The sequence below is a fragment of the Epargyreus clarus genome, unplaced genomic scaffold (assembly GCF_041222505.1).
Source record: "Epargyreus clarus isolate Ecla_fem2 unplaced genomic scaffold, WU_Ecla_fem_2.2 ptg000003l, whole genome shotgun sequence".
In the NCBI taxonomy this organism is placed as follows: domain Eukaryota; kingdom Metazoa; phylum Arthropoda; class Insecta; order Lepidoptera; family Hesperiidae; genus Epargyreus; species Epargyreus clarus.
Genome location: NW_027332211.1, coordinates 17,829,198 through 17,848,837, shown reverse-complemented (window position 1 = coordinate 17,848,837; position 19,640 = coordinate 17,829,198). Strand labels below are relative to the sequence as shown.

The 19,640-nt window shown below is 36.9% G+C and overlaps 1 protein-coding gene across 2 annotated transcripts in view; it reads left to right on the top strand.

The window, feature by feature from the left end:
* LOC140756150 (uncharacterized) overlaps positions 1-19,640 on the top strand; it is a 152,181-nt gene that overhangs the window by 106,276 nt on the left and 26,265 nt on the right. The window contains exons 4-15 of one of the 2 annotated variants that reach the window (XM_073091591.1): positions 5,803-5,911; positions 7,196-7,330; positions 8,825-8,945; positions 9,132-9,259; positions 9,352-10,424; positions 10,880-11,100; positions 11,332-11,508; positions 11,824-11,978; positions 12,461-12,610; positions 14,258-14,548; positions 14,947-15,077; positions 15,721-15,853. In XM_073091591.1, the coding sequence (XP_072947692.1) occupies positions 5,819-5,911; positions 7,196-7,330; positions 8,825-8,945; positions 9,132-9,259; positions 9,352-10,424; positions 10,880-11,100; positions 11,332-11,508; positions 11,824-11,978; positions 12,461-12,610; positions 14,258-14,548; positions 14,947-15,077; positions 15,721-15,853 (2,808 nt within the window). In that variant the 5' untranslated portion in view covers positions 5,803-5,818. The remainder of the gene's footprint in view (positions 1-5,802; positions 5,912-7,195; positions 7,331-8,824; positions 8,946-9,131; positions 9,260-9,351; positions 10,425-10,879; positions 11,101-11,331; positions 11,509-11,823; positions 11,979-12,460; positions 12,611-14,257; positions 14,549-14,946; positions 15,078-15,720; positions 15,854-19,640) is intronic. The other variant, XM_073091598.1, reaches the window with a different exon arrangement.

The window sequence follows — 19,640 nt, the reverse complement described above, 5'->3', positions numbered from 1 at the left end:
ATTGGCCTACCAATCCGCACCGCTACCAAACCGAACCTCGTTTATTTTTCTTAAAACAAAGCGAGATGTATGGCGGCGTGGAGTATGCATGAGACCATAAATGCCTCCTGAGTCGTTTGCATTAACATGTGCTTCTTTATTGCCCACGCGTTATGCTAATTTATCATTGTATTTTCGTTCGTGTCGTGTAAACAGCAACTTTGTAGAGATTGAATCTTCTATTTAATCTTGACACTAGACCTTACGCCATCGCCACCTTAATTCAATGCAGCTATCTCTATTGGTGTTTCACGACGTTATTGGTGACATCTCGTTTAAGGTCCAGTGCCGGTCACTTGTAAGTTAAGTCAAGATCCTGTCTAAGAAATGCTTCCCGATCCTTGCGTCAAACGTTTTTCGAAAACATTTCTAATTGTGAGTAATGAAATTGATAGTTTCTTCGTGTCACTTTACTATTTATCTCTTAGCTTAGATGGTCTATCTCCAAATTTAAATTCTTAATTTAAATTCTTTTCCACCGATGTTAAAGCCAATTTATGGAGTTCTTTCAATCCAAATTTGTAAAAAAAAATCAATTTCGAAAAGAGTTAATTATATACCTATACAGAATCAGTGGTGAAAACCGTTTCTTTGAGCATTTTGGGCGCCTCTAGCGCTTTAGAGCAAACATGAATAGCATTATCGTAATAGTCAAGTCCGAAGTATCCTTGTATTCTAATGATCCGTCGCCGAAGGGCAAATGTACTGTCCCAGCAACCGCTCCGTACAATTAGCTGTACGTACGTATGTCGCAGCTCCCTATAAATAACGGAACTATTGGAGCATTCTTCAGGGTTAGCACATGTTCGAATTGTTTGGTCTGTTATAATTGGAAACGCAACATAATTAACAAAGAATGGTCGAGCTTGTAGCCCACCTGATGGTATGTAGTCATTCCCGGTCACGGTTATCAGTAAGCGTCCCTTAATAGAACAGACATTCTACCTGAGGTACACTATTAGCGATGCTCCCCCCGACAACTAAATTTAATTTTGGTTTACCCTTCAAACAAGAGCTTACGCAACTGTAATGAAACCAACCAAATCAAAGTACCACTTAAGGATTCTTTAGATGTGGGCGCTAAGATTATATACCTAAACGCCCGGACTTAAAACTATCCTAAATTTACTTATTTTTTCTGAAGAAATCATTTAAATTTTACATAATTCGAACGCTATACTTCTAAAAAGCCTACCACTCCTTTCTAATAACGCTAAATGTGACTTTATGATTGATTAAAACCTTTAAATATAGGTTAGATGCATATTAAGCTTAAATCTGTTTTATGTTGTCTATCTATTATCATAATTTTTATGACATTTTTTACATTTGTGTTTAAAAACTTCCAGTTTTTTTCTATGTTCAACACTTTTCTCTTAGGTTTTCCAGGGGCTTGGTAGCCCTGATTAATCCTTATTTATGGTGTTCCAGGGTATAAATCAAGGGGTCTAATCGTCCCGGGGCCGTAGTGCGGACTCAAAATATAAATTGCGTAATGATTGGGGTTCTCCGACAATTACACCGGTTAAATGATTTCCTGATAGCAGCCTGTAAGAATAGCGGTAAAGCCTGGGTTAGGCTTAGTCTTTTCATATTTCATCTTCATAATCATTGTTAGATATTAGACAAGCCATATAATTCGTCGTCAACCCATTCCTTTCCCACTGCTGGGCACGGGTTTCCTCATGGAAATACACACAAAACACAGAATGAAATACAGGTATTCAAGTACATTTTTACATATTATTATAGACAGAAATAATTTGGAGGTTACCATGCTGAGATAGGAGTTGTATAAGGCGTTTCAAGTTACTTCACAAGAGTAGACTTAATTTAGTTTGATCTCTATATACGAGTACTCTGCAAGCGATGTCTAAGGGACGCAATGATTTTAAAGTCAGTTTTTCTGTGCATCCGTTTCCTACTTCCGTTAGAAATAGGCGTCTATTTTATTTGTTCGTGTCACATAATAACCACAGACAGTTTATTGTAGTAACACAAATAGAGAGGAGGATGCGCGTATTATCATAAAGAAAGTGGCGCGCTGCAAGCCGCTCGCCGGACGAGAGAAAATCTACGAGATTGCTATGCACTTTTGCCTTCTTATAATAGGGTTGCGGAATTATTACTAAATATTATAGTGTTCTATATGTTATTTGTCTATCGGTGACGTCTACGACTTATAGTCGATCAAGTTTCATTGTTTCATTCTTTAGATTGTCTTTAATATGCTAACATGAGATTTTTTTAACAAACATTACAGAAATGCGTTTGGTCAGAATTCCGCCTAATGATAAGACGGTATAATGTAGCCTGAAACAGTTAAAATCTAGGACTTTATTAAACATCACAAATAAAGTAGGAATTTAGCGGATTTATAATAAGAATTACTGTACATTATAACAAATTAAAATTATGATCGGTCTTTAGTTAAATTTTTCGGTTCAGCAAAGAATAAATATCATAAATTAAAAAAAAAAGTTTACAGCTCCTCCATGTTCCATATTGTTGAAGTAATTTTGATGAAAATCAATATTATTCAAATGTATTACGGCGAACAGAAGCAACAGATGCGCGGTATGGCACAACCCTAGTATAGTGCAGTTTCGCGACAACGGCGTTGACTTTAATTCGTTGTTTCACTGCATCCGCCCGCCGTCATCCACTCATCGCTACAATGAAACTTAATAATAAGCATTCACTGCTTTTTACATAAAATGTGAAGATTTAGAACCATGTGATAAAGTCGCAAATTTTTCAGAAAGAGTAGTTATAAAATGTTGGCATAATAGGAAATTGGTATAGTTCGCGCCAAACTGCTAGTTCGCTCTGAAGTTCTTGCAAGCAGGTGTAGTAGTCATACAATTTGCTATGACGACGCGATTCATTTCTATATTCAGAGCGGACTAGCAGTTTTACGCGGACTATACCTGATCATATTATCTTTTATTCACACTATTCATACGTACTTCTATATAAAACAATCTAAAACAAAATAATAATTTTGGGAGAGAACATCTGAAAATGTTAGACTTCCATTTTAATCTGATACGCGCATACTTACGGCATCCTCATTTACTCCTCTGAATAGCAATTTTACGTATCCTCTAATTACTCGAAATAAGATTTTGCGACATGATATTTATAAATATAGGTAAGTACCTACCTACTAAATATTTGTAGTGTGTACGATCAATTAAAGTCCCAACAATCGTATTAATTCACAATTGACACCATAAAATTAATTATTCATTGACAACAATTACGACCTAAACGTGCAACCTATACATGGTCATTATTACCTTCGATCGCTTTGGTATTCTACGGCCATACTCGCGGCTCGCACTTGCGCGGGCGTCAATTGTTTACAAATACAAACTTGCTTACCGTTGACCTTGACATCGGCCACGTGATTACATTGTGCTGCGATATTCAATAAAAATTGTTCCTTTTTCAAATCGTATTTTTTTATGTTGGGTGCATTCAACATTTCGTGCCATTGACAAAGTGGCAAAACGTTGTTATTGTACATTTACACAATTTGAAATTAATGAAAAAATAAACTTTTTAAATTATTGCAACTTATTAAAATTATAATTATTTATTGTAATACCATACAGTCGAATTACGATTAAAAATAACGCACGTAATATATTTCAAAGTACCTACAGAGTGCCCTATCCATTTCATATATAAATAATAATAAGTTCTTTACTCATTAGTCCCTGCATTCTAAATAATCCGCTTTCCTTTCCCATAAATCTAAAAAAACTGAACGTTAAAATTACTTCGAGCCGGGTCGGCCACACACAGCTCTAAGTAATACCCTAAAGAGACATTACGATGCATTAATAGACAATAACTACATTTACCGTTAGAAACGAAGGGAATACATTTTTTTGTAATCACCGCAACCGTCGATAAAAACATTAATCTCATTCAGTTCATGTATGAATATGGAAAATAACCGTAATAATAAATCATAACGTACAGGTTTTGTAATGTTACATAATTTATATATTGCACTAAACTTGGCTGTATAAATGAATTACTTTTGCCATAAACTAAACGTCGTAGACGAAATTATATAAAATACTTAACTACTTACGATTAAAATATGTTCGGTTTAATAAAAAAGTTAACGCTCAAATATAATTTTAAGTTAATGTGCAATCATAAAGTTTTATTTCTGAAGCGACAACCGATGACTTCTCACGCGACCTTTATAATTTAAGATACTAGTTAGTGCACGCGACTCCGTCAACCTTTGCCGTCGATTAAAATAAATTATGGCGAAGATAATTTAAAAAGAAGATAAGAATATGTAATTATCATGTTTAAAATAGATTCGTCTTTCGTTATGTATAAAAGTAAATATTTTAAATCTCCCATACTCCTATTTTATTACTGGAACAGTTTCACCGCTTTCGATTTTGATTTCAGTATAGGACACATCGTGGCTACGATATAATAAAATATGTATTATGGCAATTGGCATATTCCACTTTTACTACGGCATGATATATAAATTCTGGTTAGTAGTGCACTTAGATTTATGTTCCTTCTTGTGATAATCTGAGCATCTTGAATTTTCCTGCAATATTTTAGTTGTCCAACTGCTTAGCAGTAAGGTCTAGGTCTATGACAGTACAAGGACACTGTCCACCAAAGGATTTCTGCCCACAAAGAGACACCTCCAATAGATCTATAGAATAATAATCGTAATGTAAAAATGCTCCTCCACTTTCTTCATCCAATATTTTCATGTCTTCGTTTCCCAAGACGTGATCTCAGTTACTTTTCGAACCAATATTTAACAGTATTTATTGGTATAGTTATTTACAATATTAAAAAACAAAGTCGACGGTTCCATTACAAAATACAGTCAGGAGGTGCTTCGTAATGAGATGAAAGTTAAGCCACGGAGCGGGCGGCGGGCGGCTTATCGTGAAATATTATATTCGACAGACAGATATATTTTAATGCCTCCTATTAGTTAATCCTGCAATGAGGGATTATTTTCGTGGGGACGAATAATTTATAATTATTTTTTTTTAAATTTATGTATGTATTAATTGGGTTGCTGGTTTATAGGTAGAAATTTGACTTGTTTTTAAATAAGCCACATCTTGGCTGATATGATATGAGGAATTGAGGATGCTGCCAAATGATTTAGGATTTTTATTCCATTCAAGTTAGCCGGCATCCACAAAAACATAGTTTTTTATCCAATCCGAATTCCACCCAAATATGACTTATGTCAAGACTAAGGTACTTTGACACATATACCTACTTATACATACATATAAGATGATCCGCATATTTCTACCGTACGTACGTACGTATTAGAAGAATCATCTCGTGCGATAAAGCATATTGACAGTTACTCGTACTAAGTAGTTACGACATCTATTGATAGTCGTAGTCCTGTGGATGGGTAACCATTATCATGACTTTTCGTGCTTCAACTGGCACGTAAAGCGTTCAGTTCCGACTGTTAACGACAGACAGCTGTATTTTATTTACGCTAGAGCTAGATAGAGCTACCATATTTTCTATGGGGCTTATTGGTTCGAATAGTAATATACACTTATATGCTAAAGGTAATATGTTTGTTACAGAATAGGGATATCCTCTGTAAAACTTGAAAAATATTTCAGTCTTACTGAAAAAACGAGTTTCTTGTGCGTTAATAACTTTATTCCGGAACATGTGATAAATGTAGTTTATTCATTTAGTATAACAATGTTTCGTTTGTTGCAGATGAGGCGGGAGTAGCATGGGCCAGGCGGGCAGCCAGCCGGCCGGCGCGGAGCAGCGCGCCCGCCGCGCCAACACCCTCCCGCATGAGCCGCCGCGACTCGCACCCAAGGTCAGTGCAACAGCTTCAGTCCTAAAATTAAGTAAGTATAGTCCGCGCCAATGTCCCTGTAGTTCCGGGACTAGAATAGGGCTACGGTATCCCCTGCCTGTCGTAAGAGACGACTAAAAGGGGGCTTCCGGGGTTGCGGGCGGCAAGATTGGGAGGTCGAGCCGTCCGGTAAGCAACTCCGGAAAGGACGGCGGTGTGTGTGGTCGCATACCGTCGTAAACACCAGACGGTGTGGCGAGTCCTGGAGCTCACCTGGGTGGAGCCCGAAGGGGCGACGCGTTCAGAGGACTCCGGTTGCGTTCCGTAGGAGATCCCGGAGTCCTCTTGGCAACGTAGAGGAAGGCCACCGGGGGGGTTTTAGTGCGGTAAAAATCCCACATAACCCTGTGTCGCTCCCACGTACCTTTTCAAGGTTCCCCCCTCGTAAACAAAAAAAAAGTAAAAAAAAAAGGTATAGTCCGGGCCAAACTCCTAGTTCGCTCTGAAATTGCGCGCAGGTGTAGTCGGAGAGCCAATGCGGTGAAACATAACTACAAGAATATACTCCGTAGCATCAGTAAGGACAGCTATGTACGAAAGCGGGCGGCGGACGGGTGCCAGGGGGTCCCACGCTGGCTTCGCTCCCGCTGATATCTAAAAATTTGCTGTTGCGACGCACTCACTGCTATATTCAGAGAGGACTAGAAGCTTGGCGGGGACAATACATAATCAACCCATTACTTTCCAACGGCTAGGTACAAACTCTTTCTCATGTTAAGCCCTCAAACCTAGAACCCTCAGCGTGAGAGGTAGAATTTAAAACTACAATATATCGCGTTAGTATTTTTACATGTTGTAAAATTGCGTGTTCATATTTTAATATAATTAATAGATAAAGTGAGCTGGCAGGCAGTCCACCTGTTAAGTGATCACTTCGCTAAACATGAATCCGACCAGATCTAATCATGGTTATCCCTGTGTTTTAAACATACTCATTTGGATGTCTCTTATAAGTTTTGCCGCAGTGCATAGAAAACCATAAAGAGTATGCGACTACCTAAGTAAGTGATGTTTACGAAGTAAGCGCATCATAATGAACTGTAGGTAGGTACCTGAATAAAATGTGGTTTAGGCAGAGAGGGTACAGTGAACAGCTTTTTTAATGTCGTAGAAGCAGAAACGACGATACAGTTCACACGATGATAAACAGCTAGTGCTGGCCATGGACTTCTATTATTAACCAATTCGCAGTTTAACCACAAAGATTTCTACTACACTGTATGATGGGAACGTAACATGTTCCAGGTGCTGCCATCGTTGACAGAGTCCCCGCGTCTGCGGAGCACCGACAATGGCGCCATCTTGCACTCAGGCGGCACCATCAGCGGTCGACGACCAGGCTCCATCATGCAGGACTCGAGGATACCCCATGGACATATGGTAAGGGCTGCTACGCCTACATTCTAATTTTTACATTTAGCTCTGGTTCTACGATAAATTCATATTACCTAGTGTAATACCACCCAGATAAGGTACAGAAATTATTAATTAATAATAATTACATTAATTAATAATTTCTGTAATTAATAATATTTACATGGGTTACACTACGTGCCAGATATGCATTTATACAGTGTAAAAATTATATAAAGTGATTTCAACGGTGCAGGAAACATTTTTCACCAATATTTTATCACGTATAATTATTGTTCCTATATCAGTTCTGCTTTATTACTAGTCTGCTTTACTGGTTGTCCGCTTTAATTACTATACATATTTAAGTTTACTATTTTATTATGTGCGTAAAAAATACTACACTTTTTGTTATCAATATTAAGGTACATCCAATTTACGAATTAGCCAGGGAAACAGAAAACTTTAGTACAAAAACAATGAACTGACACAACTCAATTCAAACATTCCCCGACTAAACCCTAACGTTAAAACAACAAATGAAGCCGGGTTCATTGTTATTGACCTAACCAGGCACAAAATCGAAGATGACACGACGTTAACTCAAGAGCAGCCCTAATGAACAGGCGTAATTGCCTCCGAAGCCATACTCCCTCATCGGCATGTCAACCTTAACTTAATTAACATGGCATTCCAAACAAAGACGGTTCGACAAAGCCTTAGACTAATGGACAAACAATTAGTGGCATGTGTTCATGTTTACTCGTTGTTTCCTGGTTGCATACAAACTAATCTGGAGGCGGGGCGGGTTAATAGGGATTCCACGTTGCACTCGAGGCTTCCAAGCCGGTTTCTGTGCCAATAAGTGTGATTGTTAATACATTTGCAATTGCATTCTAGAATGGTAATGTGGTTAAGATTGTCTACTACGATATACACTGCTTACAATGTTATTATATTGATATAACATTTGTAAACGATTTTTAACTGTTCGTGCAGATATATTTAAATATTTCCGGGGTAAAACTAGGGTGATACCCTAAATGGGTGTGTCTTCGGGAGAACCCGTAGCCTTCTAACTGCGTTACCATGTTATCAAATAAATTCAGTCACTTCTAAGATTGTCCCGCACAGATAAATATACATTTTTAAGGACGATACGATGATGAATAATGGTGTTAGTTTGTAATCAAATTGTGTCTTTTGTAATGAAGTAGAAATATAACATGCAGTCAACCTAATTGTAAATGATCACTGCCGCCCATGACATCTGTAAACAGCTCCATATGTCATAGAACAGAGGTTCCAACTGAAGGCGATAATAGATGCGTTGTCACTCCCGAGGATTATGATGATCGTGTTATATGTAAATCAGCCGGCATCGACATCCTTCTACCGAAGCGCAAGAACTTCTTCACGATTTAAATAAGCGTGTACACTGGTACCACATTAGACACATATTAAATGTATATAGTTTGGCATTGAATTGTATATTTCAAATATGTTTACCTACGTTTTCAGCACGCAAACGTGTACAGATCGAGATCAGCGGGTGGTTCCGGGGAGTCTGGTGATCTTCGAGCCAGAGAACGGGATCCTCTTCACCGGTCACACACGAATCTAGATCTTAGGCATAATGACCGTTAGTACCATCCAGTTATACTACAAGCTTTTTTTGATCAATAAAATATGATGCTATTGTATTTATTCATCAAATAGTTTAGTCAGATATTGATTAAGTATTATGTTATTAAAATGATAATATTTTTAATCTTTATTGAATTTGGATTTTTTCCAATATAAAAGAAATGTTGTTTTTTATTTCCAGCTAGCAATTTAAGTAAGAGATTTGGATCAGAACCTGATCTAAGGATAGAAGAAGAGCAACATAAGCCGAAATGTAATAATAAGCATTTTAGGAAAAAGTATCGAGCACCCCCACCGCCCAGTAACGATGTAAGTTTGGACGTTATTAACACAGCCAATATAATTACAACAACATAAAGCTATTAACATTATTAAAATTCATATTTATCATTTGATTACAGAATAGAGAAGGTTCATCACTTGACTCCAATGAAGGAAATTCAAGACAAGAACCACAGAGAAAACTGAGACTCTTCCGAACACGAAATGAAACCAAAAAGCTAGGCGGCCCCTGTGACTCAAAGATACCGATGTATAAAAACACATACACTGACTTCAAGTCTCTAGATTTAAATGACCAATCATTTGAAAGACGTTACAAGTCACCTTGTAAAGACAAGGAACAACACCTAAAGTACCCTGACAACAGAGACATGGTACAAACTTCTGCATCATTGAAAAGAGAAGAAAAGATATTACAAACCAAACAAGACTACAGGAAACCAAGAATAGACAGGGTTAGCGGCTGTAGAGCGAAAACTTCGAAAACGACTGAAAATAACGAAGCGTGGAAAACGCCACTGTTAAATAGAAATTTTAGGTACTCGGAAAGATTTAAAAAAGAAGACATCGAAATACCTTCGATAAGGAGGGAAAAGACTTTCGACACTACCTTGATGATTACTGAACAGGACGATTCTCCCAGGGCTGTTCATGAGAGCAGAATGAGAGGAATCGGGGAACAGATAAAAGGCTCTAAACTCAGCCCACTAGCTGAGAGTAGCAAGCCTTTAAGAAAATCTCTTCCTTCGTTACTAAATAAGAGTAACGAAGAAAAAGATGAATTTCAGATGGAACTCAAAAAGGCGACGAGTAGGATAAGGAACGAGTTAGGCAATAAAATTAATAATATAAGTGAAAACAAAACTAGTCAAAATGAAAAATTGATTGTAGACAAACCAAACCCAACGAAAACTCCAATACAGAGCAAAGTCAAAGAGTCTAGTCTTAAAACTGTGGCAAATGGTAAACAAGAATTAAAAATTGCAAATAGTAGGAGGCCTTTGAGTCGACTAAATGAAACCAAAACGAAATTAGCTGCACCAGGCAGCAAGTTAAACGATACCAGTAAATACAAATTAGAAATCAAAGAAAATGTTCGAACGATACCGGAAAGAGGACACGCTTCTGGCAAAGAATCAACGCCTGAACATTCACCAACGAGAAGAAAAGATACAAATCATATAGATGATAAGTAAGTGTACCTTTTTCCTACCAGACAGATTCACAATTTGCTTTGCATTTCACGTCATAACCCATTATTGGCCCACTGCTGGGCACGGGTCTCCTCTCAGAGCAAGAAGGATTAGGCCATAGTCCACCGCGCTGGCCAAGTGCGTATTGGTAGTCTTCACATACCATTTAATTTTTTTTAAGATTTATCTGGTATGCAGATTTCCTCACGATCTTTTTCTCCACCGTTTAAGCAAGTGATAATTAATTTCTAATACGCACATAACTTTTAAAAATCGGGCCTGGGCTTTAAACTTCAAATACCTCGATCAAGAGGTCGAGTTTCTTAACCACTATGCTATCACTGCTGTAAAATTCATAAAATGGAAATTAAGGGAATTAATAGTACAATAAGTAATGCATACGTACAGTAAATAGGAACTTTATTATAACTGTAAACATTTTTTTTATTTCCAGACAAAAGTCTCAACCGCCATCTAAACAATTCTACTTCGGTATGATCGAAAGCAAGCAAACGGAACACCGGGATCACCTTAAGGACTTCCCAGGCCTCGGCAGTCCGATCATTGAGGAGTTGAGCAACTTCCACCTCATCGAGAAGAAGCTACTAGGCTACCATGATGATGACGAGCTGGATAAATTTAATGAGAAGCTTAGAGAAGGATGCAAGAGAAACTGTGAGTATAAATACAATACGTTGATGGTGCATAAATATTGTAGAACTTGAATTTCTCCATTGGAAAGATTATTTGAAAGACTAAGATTTGGATGACGGAATCCATAATGCGTAAATCTTAATTTCTGTCCAAAGTTGTAAGAAATCTGTTAATCTTTGAAATATTTATTTCGATGATTGTAAACCATTTCAAGATTCGATTGTATTAATTTACCGATTCTTTATTTTCCAGTGTCATCAGAATCAGCGCTATCCTCAGATGCGTCGGAGGGCGAGGGCTCAGAGGGCTCCCTTGGTATCGCCCTGCGGTTAAGGCCTACCCTTCCGAAGAAACAACCCAACATGACGCACTTCTCACCAGCCGCGGCATGGAGACAACTCGCTAGCTTGGATGCTCATCTTATGGCTGGTGAGTAGGTATATGAATATTATATAGAAATTGTTTATGTAATTGAGATGTTCGATATACGAGTATGTAGGTCAAAAAGGAGAAGTAGCGGGTGGAATTGTTGGAGTGAGAGTTGGAGTGGAAAAAATGATTATATCTTTAAATAATAGTAATGTATGTGAAAAAGTATTGTGTTTATTGAGGGTTTTTTTATTTTTCTTTATTATTCTTAATTTATAGCATGCCTTCGATCTTCTTCTTATAAATAAAATAATACAGCTATGTTTTCTGTATTTTGTTGATGATGAAGCTTGATGAAAATTTCTTGATTTTCAGAAACACAACCACTAGCAGTAGAAACAAAAGTATCAGGGGACATATCGCCGGAATCGTCCCCCCGTTCGGAGCAGTCTGCAGATAAATCCGGGGACTCCGGTATATCTGGGGACCACGGGAATAGTGATCACAGGATAGACTCCCCAAGACATATCGTATGTTGGATAACACTGTTTGATTAATTCAAATTATGTATCTTTCCGTTAAATAATTCAATGAAACATGTTTCAGTCATGTTAATTTTAGGGAAATCAATATACTTATATGGAGACATTGTGGTTTAAAATATATTCTTGCACATGTGAAGTTCAATTGTTTTGGAATACATTTATTATATTTTTGGATTTGCAATAGTATAAATAAAGTACGCATGCCATTAAACGAAGGGTGTCAAAAGTTTTTAATTTTTTAAATATCAAGTGGTAAAATAAAATATTTGCACATAAGTAATTAGAACTTATGATTTTTAAAGAATTGTGAATATCAAAAGATCTATTTATTAATCCGATAACTATACATTTTATTTTAAACCCATTTGTATAATCAGAAAAGGAGTTAATTACAAATCCACTAACGTATGACAGACTGACTTCACCATTCAATGTCATTACCCCAATTGGGCGTCCTCGTCCCCCAGATCCCCGAGCCAGCAACGTGGACGCCGCAGCAGGACCTGGGCGACAGCAGCTCGGAGGGCGCGGAGGGCGCTCAGCCGGCGCGCGGCGCGGTGGCCACGTACGCGCCCGGCGCGCAGCCCTTCAGCCTCTCCCTGCCGCGCGACGACAAAGTGAGCGCGCTGACACCACCACGCGGGATGTTAGGTCGCTCTGAGATGACTTGCTTTCCGCTTTTCTTATTGGTAACCGATTTTGTGAATGGTAGTACTGCTCTTTGCTAGAGTAGATGTTACATTTTTCGTAAGATTATTTGGTAAGCGTATGATTTTTGTGAATTTGATTGTAACGCTAGAGACCGTTTCAGTATTATGTCGTCATCAACATCATAGTAACTTTGGCATTGCGGTCAATAAAGTCATCTTAGCAGAAATTGACCAAATTTTAAAAATTTTGTAAGTGCACTTGATAAATATAATGCAGACGGTATCTACCCCCAAGGCTTGAGGAGCAATCCTGTATATCTGCTGTACTAAATACAACATGGTCTTAATTTATACAAAATAAAATCATAAACATAAAATTCGTAAAATCATAAAATCTTGAAGAAACCATAATTAGACGATAGAACATTGTTATCATTCACACATTTGCTTAATAGATTTAAGAAAAATAGTTTTACAAAGTAGGTGAAACAGCTTTGCTATTTGTTTTTTCAAAGTCATCTCAGATCAAAGTAGATTGCAGTAGATTTTGTTGTAGTTGTAACTAAAATCATCGTAGCATAGTGTTGTGACTAACAAAACTAATATAGTATCACCTAACCTCCCGTGTGTAGCTGAGGAGGAGTAAGGAGTAAAATAGCACGCTTTCGTACTCACTTCATCATCATTCACCATTTCACCTTATGTCACTGTAGTTCCACTATCATTAGTATCTAGTACTATCACTTTACGTACTGTTTACTTTAAACAACATCTTTCATTTTTTAATACTTTTCATCTTAAAAGCATCTTTAACGTTTCCACTGTCAGCTTATTTTGTAATTAAAAGTGTATCATGTAATATTTTCAATTTTAGATATACAATTATTACCTATTATTCTTTATTCGTAAGTAAGTGATGTTAAGAATAAAGAACTTCTACTAACTATTATATACTTCCTAGATTAAAATGTTTTGCTATAAGACTTTCTTTTAACATTTGTCAACGCTTTCCTATATCTTTCACGTTTTAAAAATTACTGCTTTTAAACTGATGACTTAATTTTCCAACCGAATAGTTATTAGCACGCGATATAAAGAGAATCTTTTCCGGTCTAATTACTAGTTCTGTTGCTGTTACGTGTTTAATTGGACTGCCTGTGACAAAGTTTTCGACTTAGTTCTAGTGAATTAATAATGGTTTCGTGTCAAATCGATCATGAAACCCAATTTTGCCTTCAAAAGATAAATGAATCTCTGTCGTCTTGTTCCTTACATTATATAAAGGAGTTGATGAATAAGATTAATAAAATTGAGAGTTATGACTGACAACATTGACATCGTGAGTAATATCCACTTTTAATATTCTTAAGAGGGTTTCGATTTTCTAACGGATTCTTAAAAATATAGTTCGTATGGGCAAATAGACGTAATCTTGTAAAGATGTGGGTAAATAGCAATAATCTTGTAAATACCTTATCTTCCTTAAACTTCATTAAATGAACTTATTGTCTAACTTTCTCTAACAATTCGAAACATTTCGGATTTTTCAGCGTCAATTTTAATCTTTATTCCTCGTCAGCGGTTACCGACTCGGGCAGCTCCAACTCTGCGTAGTTTAAAGGCATGTCGTGTTTCTACGATTGCTTCCAGGGCAAGCAACTGCAGCAGGGTTTCAACAGTCTCCAGAAGTTGAGGAAGTCGGTTTCAGGGGCGTTAGGAGCCGCGCTGGGTTCTAGGAGGTTTGATTTGGAGCATGAGCCAATGTTGCACGAGCCTGAACAGAACTGGTTCTTAACGAAATCTGCTCCGAACTCACTGAGCAATCCGCTGCTATTCTCGCAGCCGGCAAAAGCGAAAGGTCCGCTAGAGGAGGATATTAAGGAAGAGTCACCGACGTCAGAAAAGGTAAAGTTTGTTATTTGTGCATAAGTTTCTTTCTTGCTAGCAGATATTTAAATAACGAATTTAGACATCAGTTTTTACTGAGCATTTGTGTAAATTTTTGGATTTGATAGTAACAGAAAATGATTGCAAATACAGAAAATAATTTTATTTCTGGTTATAGCTCATCTCCTAGAATGTGGAGGATTTTAAGCCTCAATTAATCACTATAGTTATGATCAGATAACTTTATAGAGAACCCTTCTCTCTAGAACTCAAGTACTCTATGGAAAACTAAGTTTTCTGGTAAAGCTTTCCTTCACAATTATAGCTCGAAACACATGGTAACGTCTATAGATCAATTAAGCTGTCGTTACTGTTTAAATATTCGTAACGGTGGTTGTAATGAGTGGTGTGTCCAGGAGGAACCGAGCCCGTGGCGCGGCGGCAGCTCGTACCTGTCGTGGGGCGGCCACGTGATGTACCTGCCGCCCGGGCCGCGCGCACCCGACCAGCCGCTCTCCATGCTCGGCCCGCTCGACAGGCCCGTCAGGTACACTGATTTTACTGAACAATTATTCGTAAGTCTAATTAAAATAATAAATTTGTTAGGTGGTAAACTTCGTATAAGATCATTAGTCCATTGAAATGTTACATTTGGGTTGAAATTGTCACATGACGCAATTTCATTTTTGGGATGTTATATGTCAAGATGTGTCCTTTGATTTTTGTACGCTCAGGGTTAAAATTTGTAACATTTCATTGAAATCGAAATTTGTTATTCTTAAGTATGAAAAAAATGCTAAATATCTAACTTTTGATTGAGTATTTCTTAAATTTAGTCTATTTAAATACGCCATAAATTAACTTTTACATAAATTTAATTCTACTACTTAAGTAGGCAAACTGTGTCACACCAATTTCTGCTTAATAATAGCAGTGTTTGGCGCTGGTGTGTTCTGGTACGAAAGGTGTGGTAATTGAAACATTATTTTCCGAGGCTTTACTTTGTTAGGGGTAGCAAAGCTCCGTTGTTCGGCCTGAGGTAAGAATCTTTTCTTATGTAGAATTGATTACAGATGCCCACAGGCGACAGCAGTCCATCAGGTAGACTGTATACGTTTGGTACTCCTTTATTATAAAAAAAAAAACTTGGACACATACCAAGCCCCTAAACAAATATTCTGTCCCCGCAGGAGCAAGTCGTCGGGCAGCCTGGAGGCGGCGGCGCGGGCGGCGCGCGCGGCGGCGCTGGCGGGCGAGATGCGCGAGCGCTCCGCCTCGCCCGGCCCCAAGCGCGCGCTGCCGGCACGCGTGCTGCCCACCGCCGTGAGTAGCTTTCATTTTTAATCGACTTCCCAAAGGAAGAGAGGTTACCTATTCGACACGTATATTTTTTTTATGTAGGTATGACCAGCGATTTTATATGCACTTTTTGTAATGTATAAGTACTCGTCACAATGGGCATGATGACGATTTTTGAAAACCCGTTCTATAATGTAGGTACATTATAAATCGTATTATACCGGCAATAAATTCAATATTCACGAAAATAATACCATTTATTTATTTTAAATTAACCGCGAAAACTCTCGCGTGTGTCATGGCGTCCGCTGGTGACGTCACGTTATGAATCCCCTACAAAAGTTCAAACAATTCAGTGACAACCCTCAAAAGTGTGGTCATTCGCCCCACTTAGCGTTTCAGACAACAGTGCCGACTGCAGTATTTTATACTTTTATTTTATTGAAAATATAACTAAAATAAACTGTATCATTTTTGAAAATCCTTTTAATATATAGAAATTGAATGATTGATTTAATATAATGATGTAAGCAAGAACAATTTTTTGCTTAAATCATTTATTCTGTGATTTTTTAATACTGTAATCATACCTATTCACGATATGACGTTGTAATCGATTTATCGTATAAATTGGTTCTTTGGTTTATTTGTATATTGCATGCTTAGTGCCGTAACGATGGCATGTGTCAAAATGGGCCTATTAAATTGTGACAAATAGGTATAAGTAGTGACAAATTTTTAAATATGATTTTTTTCTACAACTTTGTTTTTAGTGGGCTCCGTAGGTAATCATGGATTTATTCTTAACAGAAGTGAAGTCTTAAGGAGTCCCATAAAAATGATGTTTTAAGGCTTTTTCTTTGTTTGTACTCTATTCTATAAACTGCCTATTCTAATAAGTTTGATGTCAAACTTACCAGATTACAATGAAATAGCAATACAAATTGGTAAATAAACATTTAGCAAATATTTTACATAAAAGCAATAACTCATTATATGTACTAAAGTGGTATGAAATTTATTTTATATGTCTGGTCCAACCGTTGATGGATTATTTTAAAAATAATAAAAATCAAGAAAAAAAAACATTACAGAATCTTCCTTTACCCAATATTTCTCGAAAAACAAAAAAAATATCATACAAACTAATCGTCTATTAGTATAAGCTACACGCTAAACATTTTGCCTACACGCTACTACTAGCCATACATTTGGAGTACATGTATAGAGTAAGTCACGACATCACGACAGTGTCTCAATGTCACAGAACTCACTGATATATTGTTACTATTGACGAGATTCCTTTATTATATATTCGTGTTCCTACAATTAAAGAATAACAATGAACTTTAGTACCAAAGATTTATATGTCGCAAAGTAATTCTAAGACTAAATAATGACGAAGCTGTTTGGTAAAAAAATGCCAGTCTATTCAATTTTAGCCTACCAAACATTGAAAATTGATAATCTCTAGTAGGCAAATATTGTTAAATTGAAAAACATTGAAAACGGGCTTTTTGACAAAGGTTATATCACAAGATGACATTGTCTCTGTAATCTGTGCCTACAGCCCCCCTACTGCCGCCAAAATGTATCATTGACTACAGTGTAACCCTTGCATTTGGACATTTTATAATCATTACCTACATTTCATGTACACATATTTTATTTCTACCAAATGAGCTCTTTTCCCAATGAATACTTTGAAATTTCTCACGTAACGCTAAAACACAAAAACTTATGAGAAAATAATATAAAACAAAAACTATTACAAAACTCGGCTCTGCCGGCGATGTTGTGTGAACGAATTTCCTCATTATTATTTCGCATAATGTTTATTAAGAGCAAGCGATAACAATTTGCTTTCCTATAGGAAGACCTAAAGACCACTTAATCTTAATATTTTATGTGACTATATGATGTTGGTAGACCATATCTTAAACGCAAGTGAAACCTATGAGAAGTTCAATCTTAGTCTTCAGCAGAAGTAACGCGTCTTTTTCTCTCTCGGTCACTGTCTCGGTTATGGCTTGACCTGTCTTATTTCAGATAAGTTACAAGTTTTCATGTGCAGTGACCACTTAACTTCAGGTAGGCGCAAACTGTTTTGCCACTTCAATTAAATAACAAAAAAAATAAAATACATACTTTCAGTTTACATCATTTCCACCAGTTTAACATCATTTCCAAAAATTACGTACGTCAAATCTTACGTTGCCGCCACAGAATCTTCCCACGGCAAACAATTAGCGCTGCATCATGTAGGTGCTGCCTTCCGGACTTTTTGTCTCGTGGGATACGTAAGTACAGTCAGCTCCAAAAGTTAATGAACAGATGAAGGTTTCAATAATATCTATACACCCAAGCGTTCGTAAATAGCTAAACACAACTAGCACCATAATTAGATGAACGTAAATTTTCAAAAGTAGATGAACAGTGTCAAAAGTTGGTAAACAGTAACATATCATAATAATGACGTTTGTTTCGGTGTTCAGCTACTTTTGACCCTTTTGTTTCTCTAATTTTGACGCATTACGATGATGGTAGGGGTGTTTAACTACTCATGAAGTATACTTATGTTTGAGATTAAGATCTGCTCATCTACTACTGGAGCTGACTGTACATTCAGCTCAGATGAATGCCTCTGCTCAAATATTATACCTTTGTCCTTGTTACGATAGTAATGTTTTATTTCTGAGACGGTATCTGTTGTAATTAGATTTATAACGTAGATAAATTTTATGCAACGGTTGTCATGTTTATAGACGCAAGATATCCTCAATGTTTGTGTATGATGCTGCTGCAATAATACTTTTAAATAAGTTTTTTGATTCTTGTAACGATAATATTTTTGTAGGAAATACTTCTTAATAGAGCAGCGTTGTGATTAGATGTATTGTATTCTGTGTGTTTTGACGTAGTATTTAGACGTATTGTATTTTATGTGTACTGAAGGAGATGAAACCTAATTCTTACGAGTACGTGTCTATGAACGGCTGTAAACAACAGTGACTTTCCTTGCTGTTGTAGTTTTCTATGAAAACAGTTTGTGAAATTGACAACTTTTTAAATACATATTTTTTAAATCGTTGAGTTTAGTGCCTACATTATTCTGTCTGAAACCCTTTGCCATAAAAATATATGATCCTTGTGTCTTGATTACAAACTTTTATAATTAATCAATGTTATCAGAAATTAAGCTTCGGATAGGATGTCCGACCTATTTAGCGTTGAGTACCATGTCAATGTGGGGCAATGATTTAGCCTCCATTTTTATGTGTGAAGTGCGCTCATTGTGCTGGTTCTGTCACATAAAAAAGTTTAAGTTGTGCCATTAATATTCTAGAATCAATTGTTTCAATTATAGCTAATTATGCGATTTATATCGACAGGATCGCCCACTCTATTAGCATGCCAGACATAACTCTTTATAACGCTACAGGTGAAGCATAGGTACCTATAACTTTAGCAAAATTAATTTAAGCTCTTGCGCTTACATTTTAGAACTAAATATTTTTCAATAAAATCCGTACCAGAATATAATTGTTCAATTTGAACAATGTTTTCAAGTTCGTTACGAATAAGCTGTTATGTATAGGTCTAGTTATTGTGAGAGAATCATGTCAAACAGTGGAAGAAAGAACCGCCAATAAAAATCTTATTTAGAATAGGAAGTAGTATTTCGGACATCTGTAACCGTGAGTAGGATTGCAGGCCCTGATCGTCTTGTCCCTTTAGTCCCGGGACTAGAATAGGGCTACGGTATCCCTTGTCTGTCGTAAGAGGCGACTAAAAGGGGGCTTCCAGGGTT